Here is a 26224-nt window from a genome sequence, read left to right on the forward strand (position 1 = left end):
TCCTGTCCACGTCGTAGTGTGTGTCTTCCTGCTTCTGTTGCCTAGAACTCAGGGAAATAGCTATGCCTTTTTCACGGATACACGAAATAACTTGCGTCATCGTACTTTGTTCATCACAACCTATTAGTCCCGTAAAGAATACTACAATGTCGAAGCTCGAAGCCACATTGCGAACATCATGTGATGCCCTTGTGAACAGTCTAACAGGTTCACAGGTCCACAGGTCCACGTGTGGTGGCATTTCACCGCAATAAGGGGCCAAAAAAATTATGAAAGTCCGTACCACACAAGAGAGAGAGGAGATTTCTGTTATGTCACAGTCAGCTCGCTAATCAAACGCAGTGGATGCGGGATGGACCATGCACCACGAGGACGGGGAGGATGGAAGATATTAACGACGTGTTCGCGCTGTTCTGTTTTATCTTCGTTGTCCAACTTTTCCTCGGGTCGTTTTGCTTCCGTGTAAGTTTGGGTTCATGGTTTGTGCCGTTCCACACACGTGGGGATTCATTGAGACCACACTCCGCCCATACAGCTCATGAGAAAGCAGGGGTTAGGAAGTTACTCGACAAAATGAACACGTTACCAGTTAAGTTACTGTGCAAAAAATATAGCGAAGTTACTACGACATTATAGGTAATGAAAGTGAATTTGAAGTTCCTGAGCTACTTTGGAAAACTAACGAGTTACTTTAAAGTTACTTGCCGCAGTCTCACACTTTTTAGTTATTGACCTTTCTATTCTAAATTTAGACATTTATCTCACAATGGGCGGTGCAAGACGTTTTATAATAGCTTCGAAATACGAGAACTATAGCAATATCTCATACAACGAAAGAAGCCTACGTTTATGTACCTGTTTAGGAAGGAATTTGATGATTTTGAATCGCAATAAGGTTCTTGAACAGAGCACAAAGCAGGCACTAAGAGCTTAGGTTCCATGACTTCCATGACGTTTAAAACCGCTACGCAGTGCCTTCAATCATCATAAATACACTGCTTATTGCTATGATGAGCGTCACCTGAACTTTCTAAATGTAGGGCCAAAACAGAATTTGTAACGTTCACCGCGTAACAGAGAGTCAGACGCGCCGTGCACGTACGAACATCGTGTACGTGGCTGTCGTATCGCATATGTTTGCTATGATGTTTACACACCAAACTATAGCATATACTTCTGTTTTACGTTTAATACCGGTGATAGTAGAACAGGGCACACACACACACACAATACTGATGATTTTCACTCGAACAAGCCAGCATGCATTGCTCTTGTCCTATCCTACAGTTGGCAATAAAACGTCTAACAATTGTTGCTATTGCAATCAATTGTATCAATTGCAATTATTGCAATTGATGCTACATAGGATGTTTTTTCCCGCACCAACTCCGCGCATGCGCTGATGGCACCTCTTGTTTGAACAAACATATCACTCCTCTTCGTGTGCGTTTGTGCTGCTGTCGTGCGGTATTTGGAAACTTTAGGGGCACTTTTTTTTAAACCGGGGAAAAAGAAGGAAAAAAGAAACAGATCGGAGAGGAGGTACATAATCACGGGTAAGAGAATCGGAGGCCCCCTACCCTTCGACACCTCCGCCATTGAGAGTTTTGCTATAGTTCCAGCAGTTAAAAGGATCACCAAATAATTTTCATTAACGAATTATGTAATTTACGAGGAAACAAAAAATAAACGGAGTATCTCCGCACCCTTTCTAACATTGCGCATTAAGTCTCGTTCAAGTGCAACGCACCATTTTGATAAAAACGTTCGACTCATTTCAAATGAAACTCCCTTCAATAATAGAGAAAACAGAAAGTGTCGGAGGTATGATGGCATTGGGAATGCCATTTATTACCAGCAATACTCTTCTAGAAAGAAATCTGGCATTTGAAAGCGACGAAGCAATTTCAAGAGTCCTTATCAAGCTCGTCACACGGAGCCTGTTATCACCAATCAACAGGAAGTCACCCGTAATCAGTCTTGGGTAAGTTACTTCTAAAAAGTAACTGAGTTACAGTTATAGTTACTAAGAGAAGGTAACTTAATTATATTAGTTACTTTTTATAAAAATGACCATGAGAGGGTGATATAATTGTTAAAAACATACATTTATTTACATTTACTAAAGTGCGATAAAAGTTGTCTTGCACTTCACCAGAAGCAGTATAGGTTAATACGCGGTTATCCCACACGGAAAAATACGACATTGTACATGCGACCTGGCGCATCGCGGTGAAAAAGAAGAGCAGGGTGACACGCACGCGTTTCGTATCGTGTAAAGAGAGAGAGACATACACAAGAACAAGGAACTCGCCTCAAGATGCTTTTTCAGGTTTGAAGTTGACGTCCTGTTTGCCGAGTACGTCTTATTCCATAGCTTGCACTTTACAATTAAATTATTCTTGTCCTTCCACGATGAAAACTCGAAGGTTGCTTCATAGAACGGCCACGGGAGCTTATGATAGCAGCAACCGGAGCAGGATTAGCCATTGCACTGGTCGGAGCGCAAGTGAGCTGACCGAAAAGTTTCTCTTTGTGCATAATCATTCCCTTGTCCATATCCACAGGAGGCAGGACCCCGTGCTAGGGCAGTGACACTATTGCTCACATATAACTCACTCCGACCGTTGAGGGTCACTAACTTCAACTAATTTCTGTTCGCAAAGCTGGAATGCCCTGCTTGGTCAAGAGCCCAAGGCACGGGGAACGTACCGATTACGGATAAAAGGACAGAAGACACTGTTAGTGTGAAGTAGTAGAACGTAGGGTAAAGTAAAAAAAAAAGAACGACATTTATTCGAGTAGCTAGTTACAATTTGCAGTTACATTCACAGAAATAGTAACTAGTTACAGTTAAAAGCTATTTCTCTGGAAATGTAACTAGTTACCCCCAAAAGTAACTAGTTACAGTTACAAGTTAAAAGTTAAATAGTTACTACCCAAGACTGCCCGTGATAAGTGTTCGCTCTCTCCTGTCCTCCTCCTTCCTTACGGGTTTCACGCCTCCTCTCACCCATACACGTCTACAAACGTAAAGTTGTCTCACTTACACAACACGCGCTATTAGGCTTAGCGCGCTTTAGGGAGACGTGTCCGCGAATCTTGGGCACGGACGGCATTTTCGGAGCTTGTGTAGCGCCAGTGCGCATTATGGATCGAAATGAACTCTGTAATCTGCTTGGTTTCCGTGTATAAATACGAGCACACATATAAGCGTGCAGCTACGGGGTAATCACTTGAGGAATTACCATTTTTTTCGGAGTATAAAGCGCGCGTTATACATTATAAAATGTATCCCGAACAGGTAGTCGAGAGCAGTCACCTACCGGTACGCGTGGACCTCTGACTTGGGTCCACCAGCGTGGCATGTGTGTAAATGTGGAAATTTGGGGAAAATTGCAATAGACGTCAAGCACTAGTACACGAAGAGCGGACAGACGTAAACACCAAGGGGGGGTTGCAGTTTCCGTGCACGAATCGTGTCGGTATTTCCTCGTGGTGCACGCTGTACAGGGTGTGTGCAGAAAAACGTGACCCGCATTTAGGCACATAGCTTGTTGCCTACCTAACTAACGAACTTCCGGTGGCGCACGATGGCACATTTATGCGTGCGAAATCTGCAGAAAATTTGTGAAGCCATACTCAGCTTAAAAAATAAACGGAACATCCAAAACGTCGGCTTCCGTGCTTCAGAATAGGGCAACATGGTGGACAACAGGGTGTATGTGAAAGGGCAACGTGGTGGACGTAGGAGAGTTGTGTTCAAGTCCCGCTAGGGGCGTTATCGGTGCCTAAATCGAAACGATGTCCCACATGAATGCTCATCGGCAGCACCCCTAGCGGTGCCTGCACTTAACTCTCGTGAGACCGAAATGCACTACAATGCACTGTCATGACCGCCCTATTCTAATGCATGGAAGCTCATGTTTTCGTGCTCTATTTATTTTTTTTACACTGAGTATGGCTTCCAGGATTTTTTGTAGCTTTCGCACGCATAAATACACCGTCGTGCGTCACCGGAAGTTCCTCGGCTAAGTAGACAACGAGTTACATGTAAAAATGCGGGTCACGTTTTTCTGCACACACCCTGTACATCCATATGCGTTCGACATCTCGGTACTTTGCAAATTCCTCTAATTTTCGGGAGTGTACGTTAACAGTGACGTAGCCATGGCGAAGGTTTGGGGGCATCCAGGCCCCCAACCCCTACCGACCCACGCAAATCGTACAAAGAAAACCGAGGAGAAAGATATGATGTATACGGAGGAGGGGGGTGTCAATCTGACGATCGCGAAAGTTCGTCCACTTACCTGCGCCTATGTAAGCAGCATACTTGAGTAGATTATTATCAGTTTTTCAAGCTACTTCAAATCTCGTTACGCTGCTTCCGCGGTCACAGTACCCGATATTTGAACACATTATGAAACGTTCAAAAATTCTAAGCTTTCATCTCTCATGTCGATGTATGCGGGAAGCATCCCATGTCATTATCACTTTCCATCATTTCTTGTTGTTCTTATTGTTCGCTGTGTGCAAATTTCAGTGGGTGTGGGCGTACACCAGGATCAGCGGTGTGGGGGGAGGAGTGGGTTTTTGTACGGGAGCATCTACCTTGGAGGTCTACACCACAGGACGTTACACACCGGAAATACGGCACAACGCACAAGAAAGGCAGCGCAAAGCTAAAATGGAATGTCTACTTATCATTTCGTACCAAAACCAATGTTTCAGAAATAGCACAACAAGTAACACGATAAGACAGGTACATATAGCGCACAACTTGAAACGATACTTTTACTTAGCCATTACAATCTTCCTTTCGAAGGTACTTAGTTGACTGAGATGACACCAGGCAAATTCTAGCTGGAGGATCGACGAAAGGTTGACACGGAGTGAATGATGTGGGTGAGTGTAGTACAATTGAGCGTGTCATGAGGTATAGTAATCGCTTAAAGGGTATCCAACGACTAATGTCATACAATGGGGGGTTAAGTTAGTTGATCAGTAGATTAATTTGGGGGGGGATAACGGCTGTATTAAATTGTGTGAGAAATCATGTAGCATGACATAAAGTAATGGTTCTGTGAGGCTCGAACATACAAAGGGACAGACACAACACAAGCCTGAAATAGCTGCCATGTTTGTCCTGTCTTGCAGCACGGTTCTCCGCTAGACCACCTTGCGTCCGCGTACACGTCCACCCCATAAACATACGGATCCACATTCGGAATAGGATGCAGGGTTGCTAGATAGCAAAAGCTGAAGAGAGCCGTATGTGGCGAATTTTATAGGCCACATAACCAAATAGTTCTCTGCCAAAGGTTCTCTGTAGCTAATGAGAGCCATTGTTCTTGCTCCTTTCCTGCCACTGCAACTTTAGGTACAGGTTGGGACAAAAGTTTACGGAACACGCGAGCGGCGTATTTTTTCTTCGGTGCGACACCCTAGCGGCTGGCGGAAGCGGGTGAGCTCACTGTTTCGGAGGGGTGGAAGCGTGCGCTGTTAGCGACACACAGCGGTAGCTTCCAGTTCCCGGACACACCCGAGCGACACCGGAACCCCCCACTGTGTGTCGCCAACAGCGCATGCTTCCACCCCTCCGAAGCAGTGAACTCACCCGCTTCCGCCAGCCGCTAGGGTGTCGCACCGAAGAAAAAATACGCCGCTCGCGTGTTCCGTAAACTTTTGTCCCAACCTGTACCAACGTCCCAAAAGTTTGCCGCCTAATAGTCAAGGCCCAAAGTGAACACAATCGATAAAGCATGCATAACAATACATATACATACATACAGTACAACTGGTGTCAATCGAAATGGCATAGTTCTGGTATCACAGACTGGTTTTCTTCGGCTGTTACGGGGACAGACAACACTCATATAGGACACGAACGGAGTGTAACCTCCTTGAAATGAAATCCCTGATGCTGAGTTTTTTCCTGATTTTAATTAGCGTTGCTACACTAACCAGCTCACACGTTGTTTAACATACTCTGAAAACATTGCCACGTAAGACAGCATATAAAAGCGCTCTTCTAGACGTACTGTGGTCGGTATGGGTACTCCACACGTTTCCCCTTGCCATCAGGCATTCTGTATATCACTGGGCACCCTTAATAATTTCTGGTTGTTACACTGTAACTTGTAACAATGACGTGCACCAGTTATTTCATGGCATTCCAAATGTAGCGCATATGGTGTCAGCGTCCACGTTCAGTGTCCCTCGTGTGATTCTCATTCGCTCGCTTTTTTTTTGTTTCATTACAGATGTTTCCCGTGCGGCTCTTCGCAGTTAGTCTAAGCACCGTGGTCAAAGTAACGCAGCTCAATGTTCCACAGGTCGGTTCCACGGAGCGGGCACGACGACGAGCCTGCGGCGTTTGCAGGGACAATGCAGAACGCTAAAATGTGTCACGCACGTTCACTCATCCACTGTGCCATCTCGTCCACCGTGCTGCTTCATATCCGTCGCCGTGAGTCATCCACAGAGTTGATAGACCAGCGGCATGGCCGAGCAGGTTAAGGCGTCCCTGTCCTAGGTGGTGGTGTGGGTTCGAATGGTACCGCCGGTTGTGCTGTCTGAGGTTTTCTCTTGGTTTTCCGAAGACTTTCCGGACGCATGTCGGCACAGTTCCCCTTGAAGTCGGCCCTGGACGCATACTAACCCCCTGTCCCCTTCTCCTTCCTGCTGTCCTCTCTCCATCTGTTCACATCTGTACGCCGTTCATAACCACAGTTGCTTCGCGGCGCTGATACGGAATAAAAAAAAAGTAGTTGATAGACATCGAACGCGTGCCATGTTACCCACTAACCGGTCTCGTCCAACGCGCTATATGACATCCACGGGTGGGTGTTTTGTCATGGTACAGTGGCACAGTGGATGAGGTTACACGGAATCTTCTAATCTACCCAATCATAACCTGAAAGGAATAAGCTCCGATGTGCCTCACCTATGTTGAGGTTATGGGTTTTCATGGTGCCCTTGTATTTGACGGCAAAGGCGTCCAATGAATTCCGGATGGTGTTGGAAAGCTCACGGAGTTCGAAAGGCAGCAGTGAACGGTCGGCCCACTGGCGGGCCAGGCTAGCAATCATCCGCGCAGACATTTGACTGATACGGAAGCCGGGGTCCACGTACTTCTCCACCATTTCGTACGTGTCGTACCCTGTGTGCTGCGCGGGGTATTGATTGATGCTGCCCGGTCGACGCTGTGTGGAAAAGTTTTCGTCGTTAATGCAACAACGGCTTGTTCAGATTCAGTTGTACCTGCACACTGTAAACTGAAAAACACCCTTATGGGTGTAAATGACTTGTCCTATAACTTACACCGCTTTTTACACCGTACGGTCTGGAACACCCTTTTAAGCCGGTGTATTCTGTGTAAAACACCCTTTGAAAGGGTGCTTTTCCTGGGAAATGCCTTCTTTTGCAAACTTTATACACCCTTTTAGGAGGGTGTTTAACAATCTTACACCCTCCTAAAAGGGTGTTTAAAGGGTGCAACAGAAGGCATTTCCAAGGAAAAGCACCCTTTCAAAGGGTGTTTTACACCCTCTTAAAAGGGTGTTCCAGACCATATGGTGTAAAAAGTGGTGTGAGTTATAGGACAAGCCATTTACACCCATAAGGGTGTTTTTCAGTTTACAGTGCAGGACGTGAGAAAATTTTGCAATTCCTCAGTATTCCTGTCAATTATCATTAATTTGAGTAACTTCGGCACGCTCTTCACATTAGTGGGGTAAAAAAGTGACCTTTACTTGGCGAACTTCCGAGTTCACTTCGCAAAAATTTACATAATTAAACTCAGGTTACGTGACATGCACATCAGGAGGTGACAAAAACCTATTAAGAACAAATGCCGTTTACCGCATGATTCTATGTGGCGTAGTTTTTTTAATTAAAATTCAATGACACGTTTTCTGGGACACCCTGTGTGTCCGAGAACTAAACTCGAGAAAAGGAGTACAGACAACTTCTCCTTGACGAGAATTTATCTGTACTCCTTGTCTCGGGTTGAGTTCGCAGTCATGCACCGTCTTGTCACCACCATTTCGCTTTCATCGATCATATTCTCGAGCATATGTCGATACGTCGATCATATGTTCCTGAATCCATAGAGATTTAATTTATTCAATAATATGGCGTGATTAACAGTGTCAAAGGCCTTTTTGAGATGAAGAAAAAGGCCCAGCACGATTTTTCTGTCATTGAGAGCAACGTGAATATACTGACTTACTGATAAAATAGCACAGTCGATCTACAAGCCATGTTGATTATTTTCAGTGACGCCACATTTTTCAAGGAAGGACATCACCCTCTTACATATTATTTTTGGAAATGTTGTGTTTTGTGTCGATAACGGAAATGGGTCGGTATTCTTCAAGTGCATCTTGGTCCCCGCCTTTAAATATGGGAACGACCTTGGCTGTTTTCAAGGCTTCAGGATAAACTCCGGCCGTTTTGAGATGACATAACGGGTGGGCAATAATTACCACCATTAGCTTAATTGTAGAGATAGTGATATTATCTACGCCCATAACTGTGTTAGGACACTGTGACTAGTAGTTTGTTCCACATTTTTCTAAATATACGCGATCAACATTCCCGGTAAAAGGCATGTGCAAGTCTTTCCCCCATAAAAACAATGTTCATTGAAATTGAAAACTCGTCATGTATAATTTCAATTCGGTCTATGTCTCGAAGGGTCCGCGATTTGGGTGTCGCAATTACAGAGTTGATAATTTTTCGTAGTTGCTTACCGTCCCCGTGCGAGCGACATAAAAGGTAACAGTAATACTTTGATTTCGCTGGGCGTTGCCCCTTAGTTGCCAAGTTCTCGTAGAATCTCTGTCTATTTAAGTAATATGCGCATTATCTAATCTAGATGTGCGGTACCATTTTTGTTTCATCTTTCTTATTTTTTTCTGTTTTTTTCTATACTGTTTTTTTCGCCGGGTGACGCATACTCTAGTGACGCCACTGATGCCCACTAAATGTTTATGACTCCGTTTCATACATTGCAGTCCATGGATTCGACACGCAATGTCCGACATGTTCCTCATTTGAACGGTTTTTTAACTGCGATTTTTTCAAGCCGACGGTGGCGCCGAACAGAGGCGAGATGAGAGGCGTCGGCGGAAAGACAGGAAGTGACGTTTTAGCTGCGCAGGCTTCCCCGAAGTGCCCGAAAGTCACCATAACGGAGGCAGCCCTTCCTTGGCCGGCTCCCTTTAAGACATAATGTAGTCATGGTAACGGAAAGGTATTCACTTCCTCTCTCCACTCATCCGAAAACGGGTGAGGAGCTAAAGAGTTTAAAGTGACAGTCCGGTCGAAAACATAGGTCTGGGAAACACCGCCTTATGATTTCTAATACTCCTCACAACAACCGCGCAAAATATTTCAGAAGAAATCGTATCGCACGATTTATAATCGACTTTTTTCTATGCCGCAGTTGGTCCCGACTAAAGGCCGCAGCGAGCTCTCGCGTGACGTGCATAAGAGCGTGGCAGCAGAGGCACGTCACGCCACAAGAGCAATGCCGCACGTGACTTGCGCATGCCTGCTTGCGCGATAGTTGATTGTTGCGTGCTAGCATTTGTCCATTATGATGTTTTTGAGTAGCAATCACGCGTAATGTAGACTAAAATGCAGAGTAGCGTCAATGTAAACACAGGTATCACGACGTAGCCTTCTGTTCAGTACACTCATAGACAAAAACACCTCTCTGCATTCCCAGCAACGGCGCAGTCCTCCGCTCCACTTTGTCCATTGGGGACGTCATGCTCACGTGACGGCTGACGTACATAGAGGATCCTTGGGGCAAGGAGTATGCGAGGGAGAAAAACGAAACCGGATGTCTTCAGAGGAGTATTTTTTATTCGATGTCTCGAAAACCACGCCATTTTGTGAGCTGAAACTTTCCACCCAGCATGTAAGCTTCCGTGGCAGTTGGAAAAAATCAACTTCCGGTTTTGCCGGACTGTCCCTTTAAGGGGGAATCACTTCTTCAGAAATCTATTGGCGATTTTCGTTCGCACATGACACGTGAGCGCTCTAAACTATCATCTTAAGATTGGTACTGGCGTGTTCTCTTAGCTTTTCTCTAGTCAATGAAATGACGTATTTTTTAGGGAACAAGGTTGAGACGTTGATTTTTAATAAATTAAAGTTTGGCGCGTTTCGAACATGTGCTGCCATCTCGATAGAGTGTCGCACACTAAAATGTTTGCGAATTCGGGCTCAATACAAATCAACGGCCGGATAGTCCTGAATTCTACAAAATGTGTCATTGACGAGGGTAAAGCAAGGAGAACACGCCAGTACTTCTGTTTTTACAACATTTGACGCCATTTCTGAGCGTTGTGCGAACAAACTTTCTCTATTGTCTTGCGCAGAAGTGATTCCGCCTTAAGAGCTTGCCCAGCGAGCTTTGGTGTGCAATAGCTTCGTAACGCGGTATGGCAAAAAAAGTTTTTGATTTTGGCAAGGAGTATTGATGTGCATGTTTAGCAGTCAGAAAATCAATATTTACAACGCTGCTTCTGCAAAAGCTTGTACATGAATTGGCAACCCTTCAACATTCAGTAAGCATTAGCTCAGTCTTTCAGCATGACATCAGATCTATTGCATACGAGCAAACGCTGTATCCCGTAGCCGCGCAACTGGTACCAGTCAGTAGGTCATTCAGAAGACCTCCCCCTGACACGATTTTGATCGTGCGTCATGGGGCACATCCTATGACATTGACAACTAATCGGAATGGCATTTTACCTGCTTTCGATTTCAGGGTGACTATGTGTATCAGACTACTCATTTCTTGTACTGGTCGACCTATGGTCCAGACGTCACAAAACCTTGATTTGTATCGAGGAAAAGGCTCACCGTGAACTGCATGAAGGCTGTTGGGACTCCAGCGCTAAACACAAAGGCTGCGTCGTCTGAACGTCCGATAATCGGCCATGGGCTGCAAACACAAATAGGAATGACCTAGCTCAAGTGGCATGACAAGTACATAGAGCAGGTGTAAGGCGAAATGAACGCATGTCAATCACCCATGTGCTCCTGAGTTTTCAGGGCATTGTACTGCTTGTATAGCGAAAGAGCTGGTTTAGTGAAACCCGTAGGTTATACATCTATGTTCCGAAGAAAGTAGCCTTCTGCTTGTGCGCTGCCACTGTCATAGCCAGGCAGCGTCATCGTGAAACACTAGCCAGTACACCTGATCGCATAGTATCCAATCTTTGCGGACGATAGACGGTTGTCTCACATGGCACATTGCCAAGGCTACGCTGAGACAACGCTACCTTCTCCACGATTTTCATTGTCCATATGGAGGATGGAACTCGAATATCTTTAGCGAGCAGTACCTTTTGAGACTGTATACCTGAAAGTGCAGCTCCGCTGCTGTTCCGAAAGTATGAAGACGTTGCGATATTCAGAACCGTGGTCCCAACTTCATTCATAAACGCACATTGCTTTCCAAATTTCCATACTCCTTCGTGAGAAATTTGAGAAAAACTACGGGGCGGCGGTTCCACTTGTGACGTCATACTTGGAACTGCGCGGATTGGATAGCCACACCTAGCCAGCTCTGCCTGGCAACCAGTTTGTGTTTACACTCCGTCATGGCCGCTGTATCGTGCTGAAATATCTGTCACGAGCTATCGGGGACCACCGCACCGTTTTATCATGTTTCTTATAAGGAGTACTTAGTCTTCGAGCACGTTCTCGTTCTCAATAGCTTTGGTGGTGCTTTCTGCACGCGCAGCAAGTCCGCGCATAGTGCGCTGCCAAAGCTATTGAGAAGTGTACGTCACACGTTAGGTGTTAGGTCGTGTTGGTAGCATGAAGCACAGTGCGGGCACAGAATGTCCGCTCACGACGGCCGTCGTTGCACAACGAGGCCATCCCTGTAAGGCTTGTTAAAGAAGACCGGCAAAACTATCTTTGAGGCTATTAACGACAGCAATTATCACGGAACACACCCAAAGCATTCACCTTCGCCCATAGATCTCCGCCATCGCATCGACGATTTGGCGTTAGCCAAGCCACGAGCGCGGCTAAGCCAGGACGAAGCCGGGATTGATCAGGGTTTGCCGACCACAGGACCGCCGTGCCAGGAAAATTTAAAAAATTGTTTTCTTAAAAACTACAAACAAATGGGTGAAAATTTTTCACATGTATGCTCTCTGTGCGGAAACGAACGCACAGCCCAAGCATGGCTCCATTCTGTCGCAGTCGAAAATCGGCGGAGCTGAGCTTTAATGGTCAGACTTCCTGGCGCGAGGTTTCCAGCTGGAAATACTGATAGCGCGGCCGTGTGTACTTTCCCAATGGTGTAATACACCTTTCGAGAAAAGCGCCCGCGCCCCAAGTGAGCGGCGCAAGGCGTCTTGGGATGTTTGAGAGACCGTGCTCTGTCGTCTGCTTTTTCCTCAGAGACCAGGTGGGATATTTAGCGATGCTTTTACGTTGTGAGCAATGAATGTCGCGTACTGTTGACCTTCTTGGAGTGTTTAAGCCATACAAAGAGCGCAGGCTTGCTCTTTAGAACACTCGCTACCCCTTACGCGTCCGTCTCACAACCGGCAAACTCTAGAACAAAACGCAGTCGAACGATCACTTTCACAAAGAGATGCAACCAGAACGTCTGTAATCTGCATAGCGTCTGCGCATGCGCAGGCAGCAGCAAACAGGAAACTGGCGCTCCAACTTCCCATGATACCTCGGGCGCCACAGGTGGCGCTGGCTTTTTTCAGAAGGTCTATTGTGCTAAATCAGCCTCAAGATTTTCCTTTGCAATTGCGGTACTGAAAGTTCGGCTTCGTAGAATGTGTATGAGAAATAAAGAACTGAATCTGATGCTCGTATGCCTGATGGTGTACCATGTGCCTGATGGTGTACGTATGCTTTGCATCGCGCTGGCCCAAATATTAAGACGTTGAGCTCCGAGCAAACACGTTACCTGCGCAACTGTACGCCGACTTCGTCTATTGTGGTCTTACGTTGGCACGAATAGCAATTGTTACTGATCAGTGTTCCATTTTTTTTTTTTTACTTTTGCGATTTGAAGACAAAATCAGCTACGGCCCATCGGTAGGGAACATATTCGGTCACGTGCGGTGCAAATAAATATGTGAAGCGCTACACTCTAAGAAAAAAAGGAGTAAAACGGGGAGTAATTGCAGCTTCTACTCCCCTAGTCTGCAATTACTCCCCATTTTAGTCCCCAAACCCAACATTTAGTCCTGACATTTACTCCCCAGGACTGCAAATTGTCACTAAACTTCGCGAATGGTCTCCTGAATGCAACAGTCACCGTAAATATGTGCCCTCGGTCAATTTGAAGGGCATATGGCTGTATAACTCAGACAACGTAGCAATTTTCCAGCCACACAAGAGTAAGAAACAGTTAGCGCATCTTTCTTCGCAAATTGTGCCCTAGTATGGCGCAAGATTTTATATCACTCGATATATCACGGTTGACGGTTTGCTTCAAAGTATTTTCATGCATGCGCATCAATTATGTACCTGGGACTCTTACGACAGCACGTGAAATGCGGTCTTCACTCTCTTACATTCATTTACTACCGTGCATTTACTCCCGAAAGGGACTATTTTTTGTGGCAATGCAATTTCTCCCCAAAAGGAGTAAAAGTACTCATTTTTTTCTTAGAGTGTAGAGGACAGCAGCGAGCGAGTCGTGATAATACGTACAAACTGTTACTTCAGACACAATTTGCCAATAATAATAACGGCATAATGACTGCCAGTTGCGCTACAAAATGAAGGCGCCGCTGAGGAGAGATATGTGCATTGTTTCCACCGTCGAAACGTGAAACCACAACAGAATCCCGTTATCACCCCGTGTTGGTCCGTATCCCGTGTTGCATGCTGCCAGAGCATCTATTGGCACCGAGAACAGAGCCGTTTATAGGGAGAGTTTGGCCATTAGGAGGAGCCTAACTTGAAGCGCGTCATGCGACGTCACGGCTAAGCTACCTCCCTCGCCGTGCTCTATTGTTGTCCCGTTGTCAGCCGGTCGCCGACGCCATATTGATGCTGATCGTTGTTTACGGTGCAAGGAGGGAAGACACGTGCGTACATTGTCCTTGGAAAGCCCTTCGTCCTTGAACTCTTTCAGTTTGGCAACAAAACCCCTCTTATCGGAGGCGGCTGTGGGTCATAAGCCGGTTATTCCTGTAGATTGCATTCATTGCAACAACAAAGCTGATGGACAGCATCAATATGGCGCGCATCAGATGGCTGATAGGCGGATTCTGCTTGGATTCAGTCTTTTTGGGCGGCGCAACGACGACTCTGACGTCAAAATAGGCTCCACCCACGAGGCGGCAAAAGATCAGAGAATGGCCAAACTCTCCCTATAAATGGCTCTGACCGAGAAGTTTGGGGGTCGCCCCCTGGTGCTCATTGAACGGACCGTGTCGTGGGGTTGTTCGCGGGCACCATCCCCACATTGCATTGTGTATCAGGGCATTGCACGTGCGAGAGGTTGCGCAGCATTGATATTTCTTGGTAATGCATGAGGAAAGCGACACATGTGTTCCAAGTAAGTTGCGTTCTCATTCCAATATTACAGTTTTTACTGTAAGTAACAGAAACGAAACCGGAACGAGGAACCCCACCACGAGGTGGCACAGTGGTGCCCCTAGTGTGGCTCTCGCCACTAAGACTAGATGCAGCACGATCTGCTGTACTGGGCAGTGTATTTAAGTCACGCTGTCAGGGAAGCATTGTGTCATGCTCTATATTACCGATGTTGGGCCAGTGTAGCCCCTGAGCGCCTCGGATGCCGCCCTTAAAATTGCTCATTATAAATTAACAAAGTTGAACAGAACTAAACAGAAACGATATTCTACCAGTTCACCTGTCTTCTCACGTTGTGGCGATATTATGGTTACGATCAACTCATCAATCAATCAATCATAATAGTCTGGAAGGTGAGACAACCCCGGTGGATTTCCGGGAACATGCTGCGCGTGCCACATGACTGCGGACGAGGAGCACTATTCGCTGGAAATCCTGACACAAGGTGCTAGAAGCCCGTTGTGGCGATTTGTCCCGGATTGTTTGCCCAGTTTCAGTTCGAAGGGATACCGGCACATTCAAGCACTGAATAGACGATTTCAGGAGCTCCTAGTGCGCACGCGTTGCATCGTGGGCGCTTACTGTCACGGGGGAAAGGAAAATGGCCATTCATGTTTCGTTTTTGCTGACCTTGACACGTTGTGGACAATGGGCCGCGAGAGGAGACAGTTTGGAGACCTTCTTTCCGACAACACGACAACAAAGCGGCGCTAAGCACTCTAGCTTTTTCGGAAGTAGTCTATTGACGCGTTTGAGGCATGACCTACTAGATTACAGCGACCATGTCATACACGGCAACCCCTTGAGGAGCCGAGGGAGGAGCCGAGGGAGCCGAGGAGCCGAGGGAGGAGGAGGAGTGTCGTTGGGAGGAACCCGAGAGGTCTGCCTGCCTGATTAGGCGGCATGTTTCTCGGGAAGGGAAAGGCGGTGGAGAGGAGGAGAGGAAAGGGTGAAGTAGAAGACCGAGCGGAATCCGCTCGGGGGGAGGATAGCTGCGTCCATGGGCCGACTTCAGGGGAACTGTGCCGGCATACGCCTATTACACATCTGAGGGAAACCCAGGAAAAACCCCAGACGGCACAGCCGGCCCGCGGATTCGAACCGCGGACCTCCCAGTCTCCAAGCGCACGCGTTACCGCTGCGCCACCGGAGCTGGTGACTCCTTGAGGAGCCCGTCAGCACGATCCGCTACTCATCGGTCCGCGAGATCTACATCGTGATTGGACAATGGATATTTGAATTCCGAACGCTCAGAAGCGGACGTACTACTACCGTTGCAGACGACAGAAACAGCTCCCATGGAGACACGTAGAATGATGATGATAATCAACTTTAGAAACAAGCATTGCCCGTGGACATTCACCTCCTGTACAAAAATACTAAGGTAAGCTGAAGTACAAAGCACTGCAGAAATTGAGAAAGCAATAACCCTGCCGATGAGTAGCGCCGCCGCTAGCTTCCAAATGCGGCGCTGGGAAGGGGTTCCTATGACGTGGTCGTTATAATCTAGTAAGTCGTGGTTTGAGGCACGTTGTGCGTATAGGGCTCCTGGTTTTCCGATTTATTCAAAAAATAAAAAAGATTTATCTGAGAAGCTTCGCTTCGGGGTCCCAGTAACTCAGACATCGGCAGGAAAAACCATGCCCTGAAGGCTGCTCGAAGGGCTTCGTTTCATGTTGTGTCTAGAATACCTCGTATCATGAAAGTCCGACAATGAAGAGATGGCTAGGAAGCAAGCGAGCTGGTGAAAATGATGCATAATGTAAAACCCGGAGACTAGGGAGCACGAAGGGACAGACACAACACGAAGTCTGAAACACAGCTGTTGTTGCTCAAACACGTGTTGTGTCTGTCCCATTCGTGTTCCCTAGTCTCGGGGTTTTACATTATGCATGAAAGTCCGGACAGGGAAGGAGCTCGCTTGACCCAAGTCCACCGTACAGGTATCTTTCTGCTAACAATCCGCATCCATGCAACATGGGTGAACCCCGTGTTTGCGTAGACTTCCGTGTTTGCACCTCGACACTGGAGTCACCCAAGGTGAATAATGGCCACTAGTTTAGTGACCCCACTCTACATGAGAACACTTCGGCCATTTCTTAGGTCTGCTTGGAATGCGTCCATCGCCTGTACGGTATCCTTTTTCTGTGGATCATGCTCCCCTTTATCATAAAGAGAATTGGGCACAGACGATATCAGGGATTTCCCTACACCCACCATGTTTTCTTTGCAATGAACATTCCAGTTTTTGAGATTGCCCTATGCCCAATATAGATCTAGTGCCAATACATACATGTGCTCATAATCATATCCCCCCCAGTCAGTAAGTGAGATCAAAAGATCGGGATTTCGAGGTGATGACGCCACGAGGATGTAGACGCGCCATGCAGATGTCGTTGTCTGCACGTCAGGGTGCATCACCGTAAGCGTTTTTGCGATGCAGTATCTCATTCGCTTTGTTCCCCAGTTACCTTTATTTTTGTATGGGGTCATAAATAGAGCCTGAAGTTTTAGGGTTTTACCCGATTCATCCTCGAATTTGCACCCCGAATTGAAGGCTCACTCTTTAGGGCGAAACCCGATTTTTACCCGGCAAATTCCCCTCACTGGGATGTCTGTAGGGATGCACTAACTTACACGTTTGGCAGCAAATGCGGTTACATCACGATTTGTACCAAACCACTACAGTTAGTTTGAGTAACTGAGCCCGATTTCTCCCCGAATTTAGCATACTGGAAGTTTTTCCTCCCGAATTCGCATGAATTTAGTGCACATGTTTATTTACCCAATTTTTACCCCCCGAATTTAGAAGAAAATATTTCCCGAAAACTTCAGGCTCTAGTTATAAAGGATGCAGAGCATGCCCAGCTTTTTTGTTTTCCCTCCTGATCACTAAAAGACGTCGTCATCCTGTACAACGCTTGCTATTCAAGCCTTATGAGTAGTGACATATGCTAGATGTACACTGTAAACTGGAAAACACCCTTATGGGTGTAAATAGCTTGTCCTATAACTGACACCTCTTTTTGCACCGTACATGGTCTGGAACACCCTTTTTAGAGGGTGTATTCGGTGTAAATCACCCCTGGAAACGGCACTTTTCTTTGAAAATGCCCTCTTTTGCACCCTTTAAACACCCTTTTAGGAGGGTGTAAGATCGTTAAACACCCTCCTAAAAAGGTGTATAAAGGGTGCAAAAGACGGCATTTTCAAGGAAAAGCACCCTTTCAAAGGGCGTTTTACACGGGATACACCCTCTAAAAAGGGTGTTGCAGACCATACGGTGTAAAAAGAGGAGTCAATTATAGGACAAGCCATTTACACCCATAAGGGTGTTTTTCAGTTTACAGTGTAGGGGACTATACGGTTTAATTTGTTCGGCGGAGCGTCTCACAGGTCTTCTAGACGTGCCGTATACGTACAGGGGCATAGAGTTCCTGTTCTTCTTCACCTTCGGATCAGCGGTCCATGCGGTCAACAGAGTGTGATCCTTGTCTTTGTAATGTGGAATCTGCAAACGCACGGTTCATATATGCAAGCATTTGACATTACTTTACTTACAATTGAAGCTGAACGGCGAATGGACGCCGATACAGCCGCGGAGGACCTAGGGCGGAACTGGTCTCCTGCCAGAGAAACATGAAATGCAGAGCAGTTATCTATTCATCCCAGATTTTCTTTTACGCAGTTCCAGCAAGTTGCTCTACCCTAGCGTGCACGCATTATTGCATTGCCGTTCAATGGCAAGAGCACATGAATGAGTCCAACCGAGTCAACTCAATCAACTCAACCGTGTTGACATATTGCGAGAGCTAGTGAGAGGCAGTGAACTGACATGAAATCAAGCGGAGCTCTGCTGAATTAAAGTGCCTCTATACTGATGAAAAATTGTTTGATGCTATTTTATTTAGTAATATAAATCAATGTCGCTTAAAGTCTTCACGCTCTTCCAGGAATTTTCGCAAGAAGCCGCAACACTACATAGTTTCGTATCTGAAACGTTGGAAGTCTGCCAACAGCTGCGGAGAGGAGGGGGAAATCGATCATAAGGAAGCAATGTTGCCAGTGTTAGTGCAGACTGCGTACTAAATGACGTCATGCTTCTCTAAACAAGAAATTACTTTCATGATAGTTGGACATCACAAAGAGAAGCAATGTTACAGCGAGACACATGCGGATTGCAAATGCATAACTTGTGAGATTATGAAGTCACAAAATTTGGCGCCTGTACGATTGCTTCCACAAATTGCACAGAAGCCATACCGGAGAGCACATCCGCGCCGATGTAGAGGACAGCACGTGACCTTAGGGTAGCCATATGGTCCTCGACCCATTCCGTGGAACCGAGCAGGCCTTGTTCTTCACCATCCCAAAGTGAAAACATCATTGTGCGTAGTGGTCGCCACCCTTTCTGCAAAAAAACATTTTTGGACGATAGTTTTGAAAACATATGAAGTCAGTGAAGAGAGTCAGATTTTGTGAGCAACGAACTACCAGCAGCTGACACGTTGCTAGTTTCACGATAAGCTCTTCTTGAGAGAGCTTCTTTTAAACTTTCGTGTTACATATACTAGGGCCGATCAAGATACAAACAGGAAACTTTCAGCTAAAGCTCCTCCTTTCCGAATCAGCGTACTTATCCCGTGCAATGGCTGTCAACGTTCAGTTTAAAACAGCTCGCTTGCACGACCGTTTCATGCCGTACTTAGCCCAGCGCAGTTTCGACTGACCAAAACTTTTTTGAAGTCGTCCTTGGAAATAACGGGAAACTTCCGTCAAACTTGGTGTAAGCCCCGTAAAAGGAACACACCTTCCCCCCACCCCGACCCCACTGTCCCAGGGACGCAGCATTTGGGAGACCTCAGTTTCCCCAAACGGGATGGGCGCTTGTCAGCTACTGGTCTGGGAACGGTGTCCATCCGCACACCTGGCCTATCTGCAGGGGTATTTTCTGAGGCCGCCATCTCGGCCGACGTGAAACAATTTCTCACACACATAACGTATTTCGTCTGAAGTCAGAATTCAAGGTCACAACAAATCATCCTGACACTGGCGTGCTATCATAGCGGAGGCGATTACTAAACGTAATCATAATTTGTGGCTTTGCACCGAAAGGCGGTTGGCAATGGAAGTGACTATGGCGAAGAAAGTAGTAAGCTAGCACGAACAGCTGCTAAACCTTGCGAGACAAAACAGGGTGTATGTCACAATGCCTAGCGAAACTATTTTTAATTTTCTAAATTAGGAGCAAAAGTCACGCTTGTATTGACATACCGGGTGTTCATTTTCATCCTCTAGATTTTTTATTAAGAAAATTTATGAGAGTAGCATAGGTGTCGCTCTTTTAGATGAGTTATGCGCCCCCTCCAGGAGGACGTTCTCTTGAAGAGATTATATAACTACAAGATGACTAATTCCCTAGATATAATAAAGTGTCAAATTATGGAGGATTATGGGCAAAACGAAGAGCACAATCGGGGAAAATCCTCGTTGAAAGAAGCCATTCCATCCTTAGGTAATCCTTGAATACGCACGTGTGTTGAAACATCGATTGCCGAATGTGATACGCAATTGCGTCGAAACCGAAACCGCATCGATTGGAAGCAGGGAGGAGAGCGCTCACACACGTCACAGGGTCAAATGCATTGGCGCGGTGGGTATGATTGGAGCACGTTCTGATGTGCTGGTCGGGTAAATCACTTTGCTGCTCAGAAAAATCGTCGAAGGTGATGTGCTCCTGACGCGCGCTGTTTTGATTGCGTCTGACTTGCCTAGCAAATTTCGGCAATAGAAATTTCACGGCACGCGCACGTTTCAGGATTTTCAAAAGATAGACTGATTTACAACGAGCATTTTCTCCTGTTCTTCTATCTCGTTTTGGCCCGAAATTTCCCGATTACGGAGTAAATTAATGAACGTTAGGTAATTATTCATCTTGTAATTACATACTTTCTTTTTAAGGATGCCCGCCTTGCCGTAGAAATGAACTACACAAGCAGCATCCATGTAGCCTTCATAGCTTTTTTTATAAGTAATATAACGGATAAAAATGAACAGACTGTATGTACACTGAGTCTGTGGGAACAGTGGCCCGCACTGCAGCACTCTTCAGTCTACCTCAGTGTACGCCACAGAGCCAGAAACTTTGGGGACTGGCATACAATGACAATGTGTATGTGTCACCTCACTGAAGGGCGCCCCCATGCATAGCGGATCTTCCGCTCAGCGCAAGAAAGTGACCCGAAAGTAAATAAGTGATCATGCGAAGCCGGTAAAGCCACAAAATGGTTAGTGATCCCGCTCATTTCACGGGTGAAGTTGACTTCTCGTTTATATGATGTTGGGCTCAACCGCGCTGTACCTACATGTCACAAGGAGTATCCTATTCCTCAATAACGCAATAGAAGCAAAGAAGCCCAAGCATATCTATGACAAAAATTCAACTGCTCGTATCAAGTCATCCACAGGTTGGAATCAGTAATATGCCTTAATCAGTAATTTTTAATGTCATTTACCAAGCGTAGGGTTCCGAAGACACGGGTCACTTCCAGGAGCTGACTGACGCCCAGTAGGGGGTCCGACGCTGATGCCTTGCCGACTGAGTCCCGGTGATGGCCCACAATTACAAGGCGATCTGATTTCACGAGAGATAACCATTTAATACCGCGAGCTGTATTTGCAATCTGTTCAACCACTTGCCTATATAGCAATTTACATCGCACAGTGCACGAGCCGCAAATGTGTCATACAGTAAAGCAGTGTTCTCGCTGCTGACGTGTGGTGCACGGACGAAGCTATGTTGAAATATGAATAATGGACCAATGTCTTATTTGTCGTAGCCCCAATAGACGAAGAGACGCATACACACACGCAAAGGCATGGGGTGATTTCTGACCCGTTTTCCACATCTGTAGAGAACGCACCGTAAGGCAGACAGCGTTCTGGACAGTTCCTTGACGCTGCTCCAACATAGGGAGCTCCTCCTAGAAGGTAAATGGGTAACCTACGCACAACCCTTGAGCCTTGGCTTCATTTATAAATCTATATCGTTGAAAGATGAAAGTCACTGAAAAGGGTAGCCAGCTGTAGGGATCGAACCCACATCTTCTGGATTACCGGTAATCCAGAAGATGTGGGTTCGATCCCTACAGCTGGCTAACCTTTTCAGTGACTTTCATCTTTCATCGTTGATTTCTTAGGCAATTTGAGGCTTTGTTTGTATCTGTCCCTTCTATGTTGTTCCAGCCTCAGAACATCAGTTTCTCTCTTGATCTATATCGTGTTTTTTTTTTATTCGTTATGTAATTTTTATAACAAAAGGTAGCAGAGCAAAATAGGTGTCGTTTTTGCAGTTCAGTTATATGGCCTGGTGAACATTATCTCAAAGAAAGTACGTAACTACAATCACGTAAAATGTTTGGAATTTACGCCAATGGCCTTTATTATTGTTATGGCCTTCGGCCATTTTCCCTTTCTTGCTGGCTTGCACTGCGGCGTCCATACGTGGCGCCGTCACCGTGGAACACTGATGTTTCGCAGAGACACGCCGTTTGCGCCAACTCAAGATCGTTTCACTTTCGAGTTCCAAGTAGGACGAAACAGCTGTACTCGCTGGAACTGCTCGGTCTACTTTTAAACGTACGCTGCACGTGCATCCACAGAGCTTCAGTCATTTTCCCTTTGTATATGTACTTCCTGGCTTGCACTGCGGCCTGCACAGGTGGCGCTGTCACCGTGGAACACTGATGTCTCGCTGAGACACTGTTTGTGCCGACCCAAGTGTTCCAGACACCGTTTGAGTTGACTGCTGAAGCCAGACTGGCTGGCTCGCTTATTGAAGTGCTCTTTTATACGTGTACACCAGGGTTGCTTTCCTTCACGATTCCCAATACAACCTCCCTCTTTTAATGAGGAGACAACCGAAAGGCGGTAAGCAGATATGGTTAAAATCACGCCGATAAATGAACACAAACATTAAAGTAAATATTAAGAAAAGGTAACACTGGATAGTTGGATGAAGTTTCGGTCGTTCTGTAGCTTATTTGGTGGCCTGGATGGCCTGGAAGACGCTCTCTTTGGTGGGCTGCCCGCTGTCGCGGGTTTTGTGGCGTGATCTTCGAACGGGGTCTCGGGCTCCAGTTCTTGAAGATGGCTTCCTGCCGGTGGCTGTGGCATGGAGGATGCTGTGGGGATGTTCGTGGCTGTAGATGTTGCGTCCTCTTGGAATCGTCTTTCTGTGAACGAGCCATTCACAGAAAGACGTGTGTTGCCGATTCCGGCGAAAGTCTTGACTATCTTCGTTGACTGTCACATACGACCTGGGTCCCGCAGTTCCTTCTACCCTGGCCTTGGTCGTCTAGTGTTTTTCGTCACGGATGCGCACTGTTGATCCTAGGTTCAAAGGAGGAAGTGGTTGGCCCTGTTGTTTCTGGGCGTGTTGTTTCACAGGTGCTGCACGTTGGACGTTGAAATCTGGCAGCAGTGATCTTCCTCTTCGGCCCATGAGGAGCTCCATCGGTGATGGTCCGCCTCCCAGGGGTGACTGTCTGTAATTGAGGAGGCCCAGCCAAAAATCCTGGTTAGTTTGCATGGTAGTTGGTTAACAGTCGTTTCACGACCTGCACCCCTTTCTCTGCCAGCCCGTTGGATCTGGGAAAACGTGGGCTCGACGTGGTGTGTAAAAAGTCGTAGCGCTCAGAGAATGCCTTGAATTGGCTGCAGCTAAATTGTGGGCCATTGTCAGAGCGCACCTCCACGGGAATTCCGTGTCGAGGAAACATACTTGAAAGCTTCTCAATCACATTCCGTGAGGTGGTATCAGGAAGGTATTCGACCCCCGGATAGTTTGAATAGGCATCATAAGCCACAAGATACTGTTGCCCAGCAAAGAAAAATAAGTCCACTCCGATGCGCGACCAAGGTTGTTCTGGCGGAGGTCTCATTTGAAGAGGTTCTGCTGATTGACGATAAGCGAACCGTTTACATGTTTCACAACTTGCAATGAGTTCTTGAATGTCAGCACCCGTACGTGGCCAATACATCAACGGACGGGCCCTCGCTTTACACTTTTGAAGCCCCAGGTGGCCCGCGTGCACTTTCATCAGCATTTCCTTGCGAAGAGAACGCTGTATAACGACCTTAGACCCTTTAAACAGGAGTCCTTTCACTACCGATAGCTCCGAAGCACATGACTTAAATTCGCCTTCTACAGGCACGTTGTCTTCTATGCACTGAATAACCCGTAGCAGAACACTGTCTTGAGTTGTTGCCGAACAAATCTTTTCAAATGTTGGTTTGCTCACAATAGCTTACATAGTCTTTACCGCGTGAACCTCAACATCTTCTGTGTCTTCGTGTATTATTGCAGAGAGTGATCGTGACAGTGCATCAGCTAGAACGAGCTAGTCGTATAAAAAATCGCTGTACCCGGGGGGGGGGGGGGGAGGGCATATCGCCAAGGCTTTTTTTTTCGCTATGTCAATAAGCGGTTTATGATCAGTCTCCACGGTCACTAGGTAGCCGTAGATAAAATCGTGGAACCTTTCACAAGCATACGTTATTCCCAAAGCCTCCTTCTTTATTTGCGATTATCGCCTTTCAGTGTCGGTTAACTCCCTCGACGAGTAGGCTACTGGCCGCCAAGATTCCTCGTAGCGCTGGAGAAGTGCTGCTCCCAGGGCGTACTGCGAAGCGTCACTTGACACTTTCGTTTCTCTTTCCGGATCGTAGATAGCCAGCACCGGTGCATGTGTCAGAATTTCCTTCAGGCAGCTCCATTCACGTGCGTGGGCTTCTGTCCATTCAAACAGCGTGTCCTTTTGGACAAGCTGGCGCAGTACTTCTGTTGTGTGATTAGGAATATATTTTCCAAAGTAATTGACTGTCCCCAACAGGCGCTGGACTTTCTTTTTGTCTGGAATCTGGATCTGGTTTGGATCTGGAATCTCGGTTATACCATTCACTAGCTGTGGGTCTGGTCTGATGCCATCCTTGTCAAGGCGGTCACCCAGGAAGGTTATCTCTTCTAATCCAAATTTACACTTCTCTCCATTGAGTGTCAAGCCAGCTCCTCTTATCGCGTGTAGCACTCGCCAGAGGCGCCTGTCATGCTCCTGTTTGGTAGCGCCCCACACTAAAATGTCATCGATATAAACTCGTGCTCCTTCGAGGCCCTCGAGGACTTGATGAAGCATTTTCTGAAAAACTTCAGGGGCGGACGTTATTCCAAAAGGCAACCTTAAGAATCTATAACGTCCAAATGGAGTTCCCATTGTGCATATGCGCGAACTTCCTTCGTCAAAAGGGACCCGGTGGAACCCACTGTTGGCATCGAGCCTTAAGAAGTACCTTGCACCAGTGAAGTCCGCCTCAATGTCTTGACGTCTCGGCATCTCAAAGTGTTCGCGCTTGATACAGCGATTAATATGTCGCGGATCTATGCAGAGTCGGAGCTTTCCGCCTGACTTCTGAACAACCACAAGAGGACTCACCCAATCAGTTGGCTCATCCACCTTAGCGATTATGCCAGCTCGTTCTAAGCGTGTTAACTCTGTCTTCAGCGGTTCCTTTAATCCGTATGGCACTCTGCGAGCCGGCTGTACAAGAGGCACACTCCCCTCCTTCAGTATCATGTTGTATATCGCCGGTGTGAACATCCAATTCCACGAAACACTTCTGGAAACCCAGAATCGCACAGCGTCCTTTCTTTACCACAGAAAAGTCGAGATGCTGTTCCTTGTCACGACATAAGGTAGTCAGCCTCACAGTTCCCAGGTGCTTGATCATGTCGCCACTGTAGCTCCTAAGGACGGAACAATCTGCCCGGATTGCTTTGTCACTTCCTGTCTTCTTATACAAAGAGTGCGGCAGGAGGTTGGCTTGGGAGCCAGTGTCAATCTTGAACTTCACCGACCCCCAACGCGTGCCGTTTCCACCCATTCCTGAGCATCTTTAGAACTGCAGGCGCTCACGTCGTCGACTGCCCCTTCTTCTGATTCACATTCAGACTTCTCATCCTGGATCTGTAGCGCAACGCAAAGTGGTTGCGCTTGCCACATTTTCTCCATGTTTCACCATAGGCGGGGCACTGCCGCGGCGCGTGAAGTCGGTTACAGAACTTGCATTTGTCCCTATTCCCGTTTCGTTTCCCGGTGACAACCTCCACTGTTTTCTCCATAGGAGTCTCCCACGACTGATTTTGCTTCGCCGACAGTTCTGCTGCCTTACAAAATTCGACTGCTCGATCCAGAGTAAGGTCCTTGTCGAGCAGCAATCGTTCTCGAATCTTTTATCCAAATACCGTAGACGATCTGGTCACGTATCATAGAGTCATGCACACTGTCAAAATTGCAGGTTTGAGACTTGAGCTGCAGGTCCCTCAGGAAACTTTCGAAAGGTTCGCCCTCCGCTTGCACGCGACATCGAAACACACAGCGTTCATATGTCTCATTCCGCTTCGGTGTACAATATTCTTCAAACTTTTTCATCAGTGCGTCAAAATCCTCTTTTTTCGCATCGCCAACGTGTTGAACACGTCAATGGCTTCCTGGCCCGCCAAGTGTAGAAAGATTGCAGCTTTTTGCTTACTTGATCTGGACTCTGTTTCCGTTGCCGGCAG

General features: G+C 46.7%; 1 protein-coding gene and 1 long non-coding RNA gene across 3 annotated transcripts in view; one reads left to right on the top strand and one right to left on the bottom strand.

Annotated features, from left to right (window-relative positions):
• LOC135400244 (N-acetylated-alpha-linked acidic dipeptidase 2-like) overlaps positions 1-26224 on the bottom strand; it is an 85930-nt gene that overhangs the window by 23582 nt on the left and 36124 nt on the right. For both annotated transcript variants that reach the window (XM_064632018.1, XM_064632019.1), the window contains exons 11-16: positions 21123-21241; positions 18871-19018; positions 18169-18233; positions 18030-18118; positions 10882-10963; positions 6947-7205 (exon numbers count right to left, since the gene is read on the bottom strand). In XM_064632018.1, the coding sequence (XP_064488088.1) occupies positions 6947-7205; positions 10882-10963; positions 18030-18118; positions 18169-18233; positions 18871-19018; positions 21123-21241 (762 nt within the window). The remainder of the gene's footprint in view (positions 1-6946; positions 7206-10881; positions 10964-18029; positions 18119-18168; positions 18234-18870; positions 19019-21122; positions 21242-26224) is intronic.
• LOC135400246 (uncharacterized) overlaps positions 12272-26224 on the top strand; it is a 146880-nt gene continuing 132927 nt past the window's right edge. The window contains exon 1 of the long non-coding RNA XR_010424564.1: positions 12272-12445. This is a non-coding gene — a long non-coding RNA (uncharacterized LOC135400246). The remainder of the gene's footprint in view (positions 12446-26224) is intronic.

Source organism: Ornithodoros turicata, chromosome 7 (genome assembly GCF_037126465.1).
Source record: "Ornithodoros turicata isolate Travis chromosome 7, ASM3712646v1, whole genome shotgun sequence".
In the NCBI taxonomy this organism is placed as follows: Eukaryota; Metazoa; Arthropoda; class Arachnida; order Ixodida; family Argasidae; genus Ornithodoros; species Ornithodoros turicata.